General features: G+C 43.2%; 1 protein-coding gene across 3 annotated transcripts in view; it reads right to left on the reverse strand.

Annotated features, from left to right (window-relative positions):
* Positions 1-12,694, reverse strand: part of pot1 (protection of telomeres 1 homolog) — a 349,938-nt gene that overhangs the window by 24,471 nt on the left and 312,773 nt on the right. For all 3 annotated transcript variants that reach the window (XM_072267898.1, XM_072267896.1, XM_072267897.1), the window contains 2 exons: positions 8,516-8,697; positions 4,318-4,406 (listed from right to left, as the gene is read on the reverse strand). In XM_072267898.1, the coding sequence (XP_072123999.1) occupies positions 4,318-4,406; positions 8,516-8,697 (271 nt within the window). The remainder of the gene's footprint in view (positions 1-4,317; positions 4,407-8,515; positions 8,698-12,694) is intronic.

Genomic DNA, 12,694 nt, shown 5'->3' on the forward strand with positions numbered 1-12,694 from the left:
CCAAAGGCTTTCTGAAAATCCAAGTAAATAACATCCACTGACTCTCCTTTGTCTGTCCTGCTTGTTATTTGCTCAAAGAATTCCAACATATTTGTCAGGCAAGATTTCCCCTCAAGGAAACTATGCTGATTTTGGCTTATTTTATCACGCAATTCAAAGTACCTCAAAACCTCATCTTTAATAATGGATTCCAACATATTCCCAATTATTGAAGTCAGTCTAATTGACCTATAATTTCCTTTCTTTTCCCCTCTCCCTCCTTGAACAGTGAAGTGATATTTGCAATTTTTCAGTCCTCTGGACATATTCTAGAATCTGGAGATTCTTGAAATATCACTACTAATGGCTCCACAGTATCTTCAGCCACCTCTTTCAGAACCCTGGGGTGTATTCCATCTGGTCCAGATGATTTACCTACTTTCAGACCTTTCCGCTTCCCAAACACTTCCTTAGAAATAACAACTACACTCACTTCTGCCCTGATACTCTTGAATTTCTAACATACTGTGGAGTCTGCTACAGTGAGGATTGACACAAAATACTAATTCAGTTTTTCCATCATTTCTTTGTACCCCATTACTACCACTTCAGCACCATTTTCCGGAAAGAGGTACCTGAAGAGATTGTGGAGTCATTAGTAGTAAACCTTCAAGAATCACTAAATTCTGGAATGGTTCCTGAGGACTGAAAAGTTGCATATGTCCTTCCATGTTTTAAGAAGGCAGCGAGACAGAAAAACAAAAATTATAGGCAGTTTTGAGCTCTTTACCTAAGAAAAGATGTGCTGGCATTGGACAGGGTCCATAGAAGGTTCATGAGAATGATACCAGGAACAAAAGGATTAACATATGAAGAGTACTTGATGGCTCTGGGCCTGTGCTCAGTGGGGTTCAGAAGAATGAGGGGAGATTTCATTGAAACTTATTGAATATTGAAAGGTCTAGATGGATTGAATGGGGGGCGGATGCTTCCGCTAGTGAGGGTGACTATGACCAAAGGGCACAGCCTCAGAATTGACAGATGCCCATTTAGAGCAGGGATGATTTTTTTTTGTTTTGCCAGAGTGGTGAATCTGTGGAATTCATTGCTCCAGACAAATGTGCACACCAAGCCATTGGGTAGATTTAAGGCAGAGGTTGATAAGTTCTTGATGAATCAAGGGGCCAAACGCTATGGGAAGAAGGGAGGAGAACGGGGTTGAGCGGGATGAGGGATCAGCCATGATAAATGGTGCAGCAAACTCTAGGGGCCGAACTGCCTAATTCTGCTCCTATTTCTTATGGTCTTACGTTAGAGGGAGTGAACGGCTCTGGATGAGGTGCCTATCAGGAGGGTTGCTTCGTCCTGTATGGTGTTGAGGGAGTGAACGGCTGTGGATGAGGTGCCTATCAGGAGGGCTGCTTTGTCCTGTATGGTGTTGAGGCTGTACTCATCCAGGCATCGACAGTACTCCAACACAATCCCGACTTGAGCCTTGTGGCTGGCAGCCAGACTTTGGGGAGCTACCAGACTAGTTACTCGCCACAAGATTCCTTGTCTCTAACTTGTTTTTATAGCAACACTGTGCACTTGGCTGTTCCAGTTCAGTTTCTCACCAAAAATAACCGATGGGCTATTAATAGCGAGGGCCTCAGTGATGGCAATGTTGTTGAATGTCAGGGGGTGAAAGCTCAATCTTGTTAGATGCTGGCATTACCTGGCACTTTTGTCACAAGCATGTTCCTTGCCCCCTACAGCTTTTTAGATGCACACTATGCAACAAGGGAGTGGCATGTTTCTGTGCTGGAAAATATCCTGATTTATGGAGAGCATATATTGGCTTTCAAACAGCATTTAATTACTCGGCCACTCGAAGTACATCCTTTATCATCCAAATTAAATAAAGGCTAGTTGGCAAGGAGAGCAGCACTGTTCCGAAGCACAAAAGTAATTTAACTTCACAAATACACGAGCTCTCATCTCCACCTGGAACTATGAGTCACTGATTTAAAATATTTTCTTTGAAAACCAATTTGCAAGCGTCAGCTTCAATACAGACACAGAGGTCTGCTCTCCCTTCTTATAGATCACCCCTATTTCATCTGATCCGACAGCCCCGCTTATCCTAACTTCCCACCCACCATCTTCATCTGTGAACAGATTGTGACTGCAGCACTTTATTGCTCACTTTGTAAATAATGACAGAACTGTCAGTGCAGATGCCCTCAGGGGCCACTAGAGTTTGATTTCAAAATAGTAAAGGTTTCTGTCAACTCAAAACAGGTGGTAATAATAATGCATGGATAGAAAGCTCTGGCTACACAGTTAGACAGGTAAAAGAGAACCAAACAGGTGGCTGAATTGATCTTCTCCTGAGGTCACTTTGTGTCCAGTGAACCCAGGAGGCAGAATGAAGGCTATTTCACAAACACACCCTGGTATCTCTTAACCAAATGCCCAGTAAATGTGGCTGTACAGCAGCTACAGAGAATCATCTGCTGACTTTCACACGGCAAAGACCTTAACTGTTCTCTGGAACTTAAGACCTGGAACATGCGCCCTCTCCACCAGCACTGATAGCCCAATGGGCAGCAGTCTTCTGCCTCCATTCTCTCAGTCCAGTTGCTCTCGCAATCTGAGCACTGAGCATTGTATCATCAGCAGAACTGTGTTAACTCTCCACACTCTGTGGTTCCTCTCATCTGTGTCCAAGAGAATTTGGGATCTGAGCAGACTCAACGGGCCAGATGGGCTAATTCTACTTCTATATCTTATGTTACCGGGACTAGAGGATATGAGATACAAGAAGAGGCTGGACAAACTTGGGTTGCTTTCTCTGGAGCACCTGATAGAAGTTTATAAAATGATGAGAGACAGAAATAGTGAGACATTCAGTATCTCTGTCCCAGGGTAGCAGCCAGAGAACTGGAAATGAATACCAATGAATTGATCCACTTGACAAGAGTGTGTGGGAATGGCAGTCAAAGCTCAAACTGGGCATGGCACCTGATGATGATATCTTATGGTCTAAGCTGTACCATCAAACTGATTCTCTGGTATATCAGCTTCAGTTCACAGACTGAGAGCACCCTTGTGTTTACAACCAGGTAGATGGCATAAGGTTCCACATAAAGCAGGGCAGAATGTGTTCCTCCTGCCCTCCAACTCCAACATTCTTTTCCTGTCATTATTTTCTTCTACTTCAGGAAAATTCTTGGTGGGGTCTCTCACACTCAATAGGAACGACAAAGCAAATGTGACAAACCTTTAATGACAGTGTCCATTGTAAAGAGCTTTACTGTCTTTTGTAAAAGTTTCTGGAGTTAATAATGGAAGAAATAAGTTGGAATCAACATGCATAAGTTATGAACTGAGCACCAAGGCCATAATTAAGATGTCAACAACATTACTTTGGGATGTTGAGTCCAGAAAATTCCAGTAGAGTTCTGGCTTTTACCTCAAACAAATGCGAAAGAGGCATCTACATTAAGGTATGATATTGGAGTATGGTGTTCAAAAGTAGAATTAACACCATAGGAAGGATTTTGAGGTTTCAGAAAGTCCATCTTGATCCAATGGGGACACTGACTCATTTGTGAAAATGTAGTTAGGAATGTTTAAAAAAACAATAATTTTTTTTTGTTTGGACAATTCCGATCTTAGGGAAATTAACAATGTCTGTCCTGATGAAAGGTCTCGGCCCAAAGTGTTGACTGTTTACTCTTTTCCATAGATGCTGCCTGGTCTGCTGAGTTCCTCCAGCATTTTATGTGTATTAAAATAAAAATGTGATTGGAAAGAGCCCATTTCTGTAAGTTTTGTGCAAAAGTACACTTGATTTACAAAACTGGGCAGGTTAAACCTTTTTCTTTGTTAAAGTATGAGGATGTAGAATTCACTTTCAGGGTGCAGAACCTGAAGATCACACTGAAGCAGATGAAGGAGGGAAGTAGAAATAGGAACAAAATGGGAAAGTGTACTTAGAATCATTTGCACACGTGAATGTTAAATTCCAACACTGACCCATAGATTGGCCACAGATTACCCTAATTTTCCTCAGCCTAATGGATTAATTAATACCCTCAAGTATTAAAGCATTCCATTCATGCTATCTGGCCAGATCTTACTTTGAGCACTGCAGTGTTAGACATGAGGTCAGGACTATCAAAGCCACTACCGATCTACAATTCTTGGCTCTGTACCAGCGAACATATGAAGGACAATCCACAAAGCTTGTGTTTTTTGTTTTGCTGATTTATCAATATCCTGCGCCTTTCACAGTACAAGCCTGTAAAGTATGAAAGTCCGTAGAGGTACACAATAAGGTCAACCGCTCACCCGAAGGTCCACTTGAACTGTTCAGTATTTCCATCTGCACAAACTCGTCCATGCTATCCTGATTTGAAGGAAGTGCTGACTCTAAGGATCTGAAAGAAAAATAAATAACTTCAAATGTATTCCATCACCGCAAATAGAAGACTAAATATGCCAAAAAAATAAGTTAGGTAAATTAAGACAATGATTATCTTAATGCAAATTGATGATAATCACAAGGACTCTGGAAGTCTAACAATGAATAAAACTGAATAAGGACAAAGGTGACGTTGGTGGAAAAAGAGCTGGTTGGTATCAGTGTTCAAGTGGAAAATGAGACCATACTTTTGGATGAGGCTGCACGTTGGACGAGTTGCTGGTGGGGAGAAAGAATGAGTACCAGAGAAGCCACTGTTAATGGAACTCTTGTCTAGAACTAGAATAAGGGACACCATCAGAAAAGGGCTTAGTGCAGGGGGTTCCCAACTTGTGGTTCATGGTCCCTTGTTGGTCCATGGCATAAAAAAGGTTGGGAACCCTTGGCTAAGAGGCTAGTGAGGCACAATGTGCCAGAGGGAGATTGTAGGCAAGTCACAATCACATGAGTGGTTATTCTAGGCTTTGATGGAACTACTTCAGTACATCAGCCAGACGAATCAACAGAATTCTGAGAAAGGTAGGCACTGCTTTGAAGCATTACGTGAAGAATGTGGAGGCTTTGGAAGGGTTAACCAGGATGTTACCTGGACTAGAGGGTATGAGATACAAGGAGAGGCTGGACAAACTTGGGTTGCTTTCTCTGGAGCACCTGATAGAAATTTATAAAATGATGAGAGACAGAGATAGTGAGACATTCAGTATCTCTTTCCTAGGGTAGAAATGTCATGTACTAGAGGACATGCATTTAAGGGAGAAGGGGAAGTTTAAAGGAGAAGTGCAGGGAAGATATTATTTTTACACTGAGAGTGGTAGGTGCTTAGAAAGGGCTCCAATGGGTAGTGGTCAAGCCTGATATGATAGTGACATTCAAGAGACTCTTAGGTACATATAAATATGAAGGGAATAGAGGGATAGAACATGTACAGGCAGAAGAGATGTAGTTTAATTTGACATTATGTTTGACATAGACATTGTGGGTTGAAGGTCCTGTGTATATTCTACATTTTGTTACCAAGTTCAGTAACTTAGAGGATGGACACAAGTTTAAAGGAAGTACAATGACAGAGCAGTCAACAGTTGTTTTTATGAAGAAGGGTTGTTGATGAAGAATTGAAAGGAACATTAAATCACTTTTTAAGAAAGAGAATGATTAAAATATCAACTAGCATGGGTGGACAGGAGGTGACATTCATTGGGATCAGGATCAAGGGAAGAAGTGGTTTATCTGAATGGATGAAGTGCAAGTGGAGATGGGAGAGAAATTAGAGACAAGCAAAATTCACAGCATGGGCAGGAGGAACTTTACAGGGAAGTTAGGCTGGTGGGGTAGGAGGAGGCAGGGGAGAAGGAGGAGCAGCTGGTCTCACAGGCTCAGTCTCAGTAACAAAACCAATCATGAGCTTCTTGCATTTGCTGGTGGAGATGGGATTTAAAACAAGGGGGAGAAAGACAAACTTATCACCCTGCAGCAATAGTAAAGGGCTTTTTAAGTGAACTCTCTGCTCAGAAGTTGCAGAGAGGAAAGACCAATGTGAAAATAGTTTGCATTAGAGAATCAGATAAAAGAAGATGGATTTCTCTTTACATTCCAGCCAAATCTGACTGCATATCAGAACCAGTTGTTAGCCAAGTCCATTCAAATCACTGTCCGCAGAGATAAGGGTTAAGTACCAGGGCAGAGACCAGTGTGTGAGAGTGATGGCTTTAATAGGGACCATGGATTCAAAGGTAGAATCAAAAAGTGAAACATTGTAGCTAAGGCAGTGACGGCTGATAAGACAAAAGTGATCGTGACAGTATGTGGTTTGTGAAATTTCCATTTGGCGGTTGAAGTATGGCTGGAGGTGGAAAAGGATAAGGTGATCACTATCACCAGTTCCGTGATTGCTTGCCCTGTTTTTTGTTTACCTAACAATAGCTCTGAGGAACGAAGAATTGTCCCAAACCATCTTCAGCAGTTTGTACCTTGTTGACACCACAGAATTAAACTCCTAAGTTAGCCTTCTTATTGGTGGCACAATGAGTCCTTAGTGCGATGGGTACATCATTAACCTGGTGTTAGACAACTGTTAAACTGAAAATATATTATGGTAGTGGACAGGTTGATTGGCCTCACAGCTAAACCACATTTCTCTGTATTTGACTCACTCTAATGCCACCTTGTTCCTAAATCTGTAGCCTTCACTAGCCCCACAATCCACTAACATTGTTGCACAATCCCAATCTTGGCCATTTCTCTTACTGTTCTCATTATACATGGTCAAGCTCTAAATCTAAACTGGAATTGCTTTGCCTATGTACTACATTGTTTCATCAATGCTGTTGGTGCATGATGCCATCATGTATGATGGATGTACATGTTGAGATCATGAAATGATCTGCATTGATGTAAAACAAAGATTTTCACTGTACCTCAGTATATGTCAGAACAATTAACTGATATATTAGCTCTTTCCCCTTAGCTCTTTGGCATGTCCCCTTTGACCCTCATCATTTCTTATTGATGCACCATAGAAAGTATCTTACCAGGATACATCATGGCTTGGTATGGCTACTGCTCTGCTCGTGACTGCAAGAATCAACAGAGAGCTGTAACTCAGCCCATCACGGAAACCAGGCTCTACTCCATGGACTCTTTTCACCTCCTTGATAAAGCAGCCAGCATCATCAAAAGATAACCCCCACCAAGAAATTCTCCATTCTTTCCCCTCCCATCCTGCAGAAGATACCAAGCCTGAAGGACATAAGCTCAAGAACAACCTCTGTCCCACTGTTACAAGATTATTGAATGGTCTACACTTCTTGCCGCTTCAATAAAGCAGCCAAGATAATCAAAGACCACAGCCATCCTGGACGTTCTCTATCCTGTCCACTCCCATCAGGCAGTAGAGACAAAATCCTGAAAACACGGACCAACAGGCTGAAGGACAACTCCCATCCTGCTGTCATAAGATTATTGAATGAACTCTTGTATGTTAAAGATGAAATCTTATCATCACAGTCTGCCTTGTTAGAGCCTTGTGATTCATTGCCTGCCTGCATGGCACTTTCTCTGTAACTGTTACTCTTATTCTGCACTGTTACCACCTCGATGCGCAGCGCAGTGAAACGATCAGTATGGAGGATGTGCAAATCAAAGGTTTTCTCTGTAGCTCAGTCCATGTGACAATAATAAACTGATTTACCCATTTGTGCAAACAGCAGCAATCCAGGTAGTGCTGCCATTTTCTCAGAGGAAGACTGATACTGGAGGGAGACACATAATGGACTATATCAGGTCCTCAATGGCCAGAGGTGCTCTATGTAGGAGGTACATGTTCAAATCATGCAATCTCTCACACCCAGTGCAACATGACAGAACAGCTCAGGACTGATGTGACAATAATTATATAAGAATATATAAAGGATCACATGACTGGCAGGCTGGGAGAAGCTCCTATCATTTTCCTGTCTTCTAGCAGCCAATAGGAGGTTATTTGTCATAAAAGCAGAGGGCACCAACTTTACCTGACTGGATAAAGACCAGAGGGAGATGAGGCTTTGTTAAAAGGTGCCAAGTTGCAATGGTGTGGATTTCATGAAGGAATCTGAATCAGCAGTGGTCTACACAAAGGAACTAAACAGATATTTGAAAGGGGAGACTAGAGGAACACAAACAGCAGAGTAACACACACAGTGCTGTAGAAACTCAGCAGGTCAAGCAGCATCTACAGAGAGGAATAAACGGTTGACATCTTGGGTTGAGATACCTACTGTTTATTTCCCTCTATAGATGCTGCCTGTCCCATTGTGTTCCTCCACAATTTAGTGTGTTCCTTTAGATTCCAGCACCTGCAGTCTCTTGTCTTCACAAATGGCAGAGGGTGGTCTGGATCCTCTGACCTCTGTGTTATTGACCCAGCACAAAAACTTCCTAAAAAACCAGCACCAGGCACACAGGGACCAACTGCTCTCCCACTGCAAGACTGGGTAACGAACATTCCAGCCCACCCCCTTTACCTGTGGGACAAAGAACACTGAGGAGCTTCACATTTTTCACCTGTCAACCTGCCCTGTAACTTACTGCTTCAGCCACTGAACGTCACTGCAGTCTGCTGGCAGCACCACTATCCCTCGTCCGTATGACGTGCCCCCATGAAGGTGGAATTCCATCTCTGGTCCTCTGTCCAGACTCTCGTCCCGCTTCTCAGCGCTGGCTGCTGTCAGCTTTGCGTGAATGTTGTGGATTTTCAGGTATGTTCCCAGCTGCAATGTTTTTGGAAAATAAACAACCATTATTCATGTTATTTTGCTCGGTTATCTGGTATTTGATATTCTGGGGATAAACTGAACTTAAGTCTAAATTCCCTTATCAATCCTATATGGTGAAAAACGGTTCACTGCCAAACTTAACAAATGGAATAAAATATATACTTTACATTCAATCACAATCACGTCTATTATCACTGGTATATGTGATAAAATTTAGTGTTCTGTGGCAGCAGTAAAGTACAAGACATAAAAGTTACTGTAAGCTGAAAAAACGGTGCAAAAGAATAATAATGAGGTAGTGTTCATGAACCACTCTGAAATATGATTACGGACGGGAAAAGCTGCTCCTAAAACATTGAGTGTGAGTCTTTAGAATCCTGTACCCCCTAACCAATGGTAATAATGAGAAGAGGGCATGTTCCAGATAGTGTGGTCCTCAGTGATGGATCTCTCCTTCTTGAGGCACCAGCTTTCGAAGATGTCCTCAAAGGTGCAGATGCCCGTGCCCATGATGGCGCTGGCTGAGTTCAAACCCCTCTGCACCCTCTTTCAATCCAGCACACCAGGTTGTGATACAACCAGACCAGTGCTCTCCACTACACATCTATAGAAATTTGCTAGAATCTTTAATACCAAATTTCCTCAAAGTCCTAATATAGTATCACTGTTGGTGTGCCTTCGTGATTCCTTCAATGTGTTGGACCTAGGAGGGAAGGTAGGCCTGGCAGGTGTAAGGGTTTCTTCTTTTATGTTTCTGCTAAGGTGAATAAAATGGCTTCTCTGTACTGTTAACGGCTGAGACAGTGGTTCTCTATAGCAGCATGTTTGGATTATAATTAGTGATAACGGGACTTGTATTCATTTGCTAACCAATTGGGATAGACGTTATTCTTTCTGTCTGTGTGAAAGCCGTTAGTTTGCGCGGGGTTGGAGGAGAAGGCGCGAGGAGGATGAAGAGAGAAGATGTGGCTTGAGGAGACGGTTGCTGGACCCGCTGGGCCTGGGCTCGGGGCAGGAGCTCAGGGGCTAACTAGCGAAGGAGGATCAGCAAAAGGGAATCCGTGAGCTCCAACGTTTGTGCACTGGACATATTTATGAGACTATTGGCGCCTTTTATTTGTTTTCCTTTTCTTTTGTTTCTCTACTAACCCCATACTTGAATATAAAATCTTAATTGTTTAACCGCACATTGTGGACTGAATGTTATTTCGGGGCTCTGATGTTACACAGGGGACTCAAGGCACAGCATCCACCCAAACAAGAGTGCTAAAGTTTGGTTGGGGAGGGGGTGCCAACCCCAAGACCATACCACTAGACGCAATGAGTCTTATGCAGGGTATTGAAATCCAGTGCTGACCAACTGGCTGGATCATTTAAGGACATCTTCAACACCTCAGCGCTGCCACCTGCTTCAAAAGGGCATCAGTCACAGACCAAAGACAGCAAGTCCGGATGGTGAGGCCTGATGAACAAGACCTTAGGGTCTGCAAGTCCGTGCCAGGTACTAGAGGCTGGAGGCTCAGAGACAACCTGTCCTGGGATTGGACACCTCTCTGTGAGTGAGTGGTGGGGCGGGGGTGGCTGGACGGGATAAAAGGGGCTGTTTTGGTGTTGTTTCATTGCTGCCGTTGTGTTGTTGTGCTGAACATTGTGCGCATACTATGTTGGCACCATAGTGAGTGGCAAAATTTGCAGGCTGCCCCCAGCGCGACCTTGGGTGTGCTGGTTGTTAATGCAAACAAAACATTTCACTGCATGTTTCAATGTACATGTGAAAAATAAATAAATCTGAATCTGGATATTCTCTGTAAACTCATTTCTCCAAGTGTTTGTACATATCTGAGGGGGAATTTTAGTTACCACAACATTATGTCCCCAAAAGATAATGGGGGAGGGAATGCATTTGAAGAGGAAGAAGGTGACTTTTCTATGGGGAACTGGAGAAGAAGAATGGAGCAAATCACATTGAATGGCCAGGCAGGCTTCAGATACCTAGAGGCCCAACTCCTACTCCTATTTCCTCCGCAACCTGGAAGGTCGGATCCTTTGATTGACGAACTTGCTAAATATCATTTCATAGTTTCGTTATCAGCTCCTGATTATTAATCACTCCTTCGACACTTAAATGTTTTTAGACTGAATAGTGAGCCAGATAGAGACATTTATTTTGTTGAGGAAGAGGATATCCAGGCACAGCTGGTAGGGTTGCCACCTCATGGCTCCACTGGTCCAAGTTTAATCCTGCCCATCGGCATTGTCTGTGTGGAGTCTGCATGCTTCTAGAGAGTCACACAGCAGGGAAGCAAGTCCTTCAGCTCAGCTGGTCCAGTGCAGCCTGTGTTACCTAGTGAGCTAGCCCCACCTGCCCATGTACTTACCTAGATGGCTTTTGAATGTTACTAATGTGGCTGCCCGAGCCATTATTTCTGGCAGCTCATTCCAAGTGCACACCACACCGTGTGAAGCTGCTGCCCCTAATGTCCCTTTTAAATTTCTGGCCTCTGATGCCCTCGATTTTAGCACCCTCTCCCCTGGGAAAAAGGCGATGTGCTTTCACCATATCTCTGCCCCTCATGAGATAAAATATAGCTCTGACTTTCTCTGTGACTGTGTGGGGTTTGCCCCTAGATGCTCTGGTTTTCTCCCACATCCCAAAGGCACATGGGCTGGTAGGTCAATTGGCAGCTGCGAATTGCCTTTCATTAACATGTATGACTGGCTGAATTTGGGTGAAGCTAATGGGGGAGCTAAAACAGGATTAATGCAAATGGGGTGCTTGATAGTCAGCACAGACCTTGAGGGAGAAAGGGCACATTTACTTTCTGTACGACTCTATCAGAATATTACTGAAATATTAAATGTACTTTCTGGATCTGCCTTCAGAGAGGAAGTGGATGGTGTTGTTATATTGAGAGGTAGTTGAGGACGTGGCCCACCAGAGTGTATAGAGAAAACTTGCTTGTAGGTCCCCCACCCATGTTGGAATACTTCCTGTGTTAATGAAAACAGCAATAGTTGCAAAATGGGAGGAAATGGTCACAATCTTTCAATTGTCCAAGGACAGAGGGGTAAGGATACAGAGTGCCTCATGGTGCAGCACTACAGAAGAAAAGGGGCTGGGATAAAATAAGAAGCCACAGCCACCAAGTTAAACACTGATGGCAGGAAAACTATACAAACCATTCAGAGAAAAGGTGAAGGCACACACTCAGCGATTCAGGAACAGCTTCTTCCCTTCTGCCATCCAATTCTTAAATGGACATTGAACCCGTGAACACTACCTCACCTTTTTAATATATTTTATTTCTGTGTTTTGCATGATTTTTAAGCTATTCTGTATACATATACTGTAATTGATTGACTTATTTATTATTATTATTTTATTATATTTTTCTTTCTATATTATCTATTGCATTGAACTGCTGCTAAGTTAACAAATTTCACAACACATACCGGTGATAATAAATCTGATTCTGATTCTAAACATTGTAGATATAAAGCTGAGCACTATCCCTTCCAGAGCATCCCGAAGGGCTTCACGGAGAATGAAATATCACTAACGGCGACCACACTTCAAAGCTGCAGGAGGCAGCACAGCCATGCCTACACAGCAAGCTCCCACAGATCGCATTGTAATGAGGTACAAATAACCACTTCACTTCAGAAATAGTGGGTGAATATAAACATTAGGCCAGGTCCACGAGACCGGAGATATAGGAGCAGAATTTGGCCATTTGGCCCATCAAGTCTGCTCCACCATTTCATCATGGCTGATCCATTTCCCTCTCAGCCCCACTCTCCTGCCTTCTCCCCTGACCAATCAAGAATCTATCAACCCCTGCCTTAAATTACCCATTGACTTGGCCTCAACAGCTGCCTGAGGTGACGAGTTCCACAGATTCCCCACTCTGACCAAAGAAATTCCTCCTCAACTCTATTCCAAGTGGACATCCCTTTTGTGAGGTTGTGCCCTCTGGTCCTGGACTCCTCT

This window comes from Mobula birostris, chromosome 9, assembly GCF_030028105.1.
Source record: "Mobula birostris isolate sMobBir1 chromosome 9, sMobBir1.hap1, whole genome shotgun sequence".
NCBI classification, from domain to species: domain Eukaryota; kingdom Metazoa; phylum Chordata; class Chondrichthyes; order Myliobatiformes; family Myliobatidae; genus Mobula; species Mobula birostris.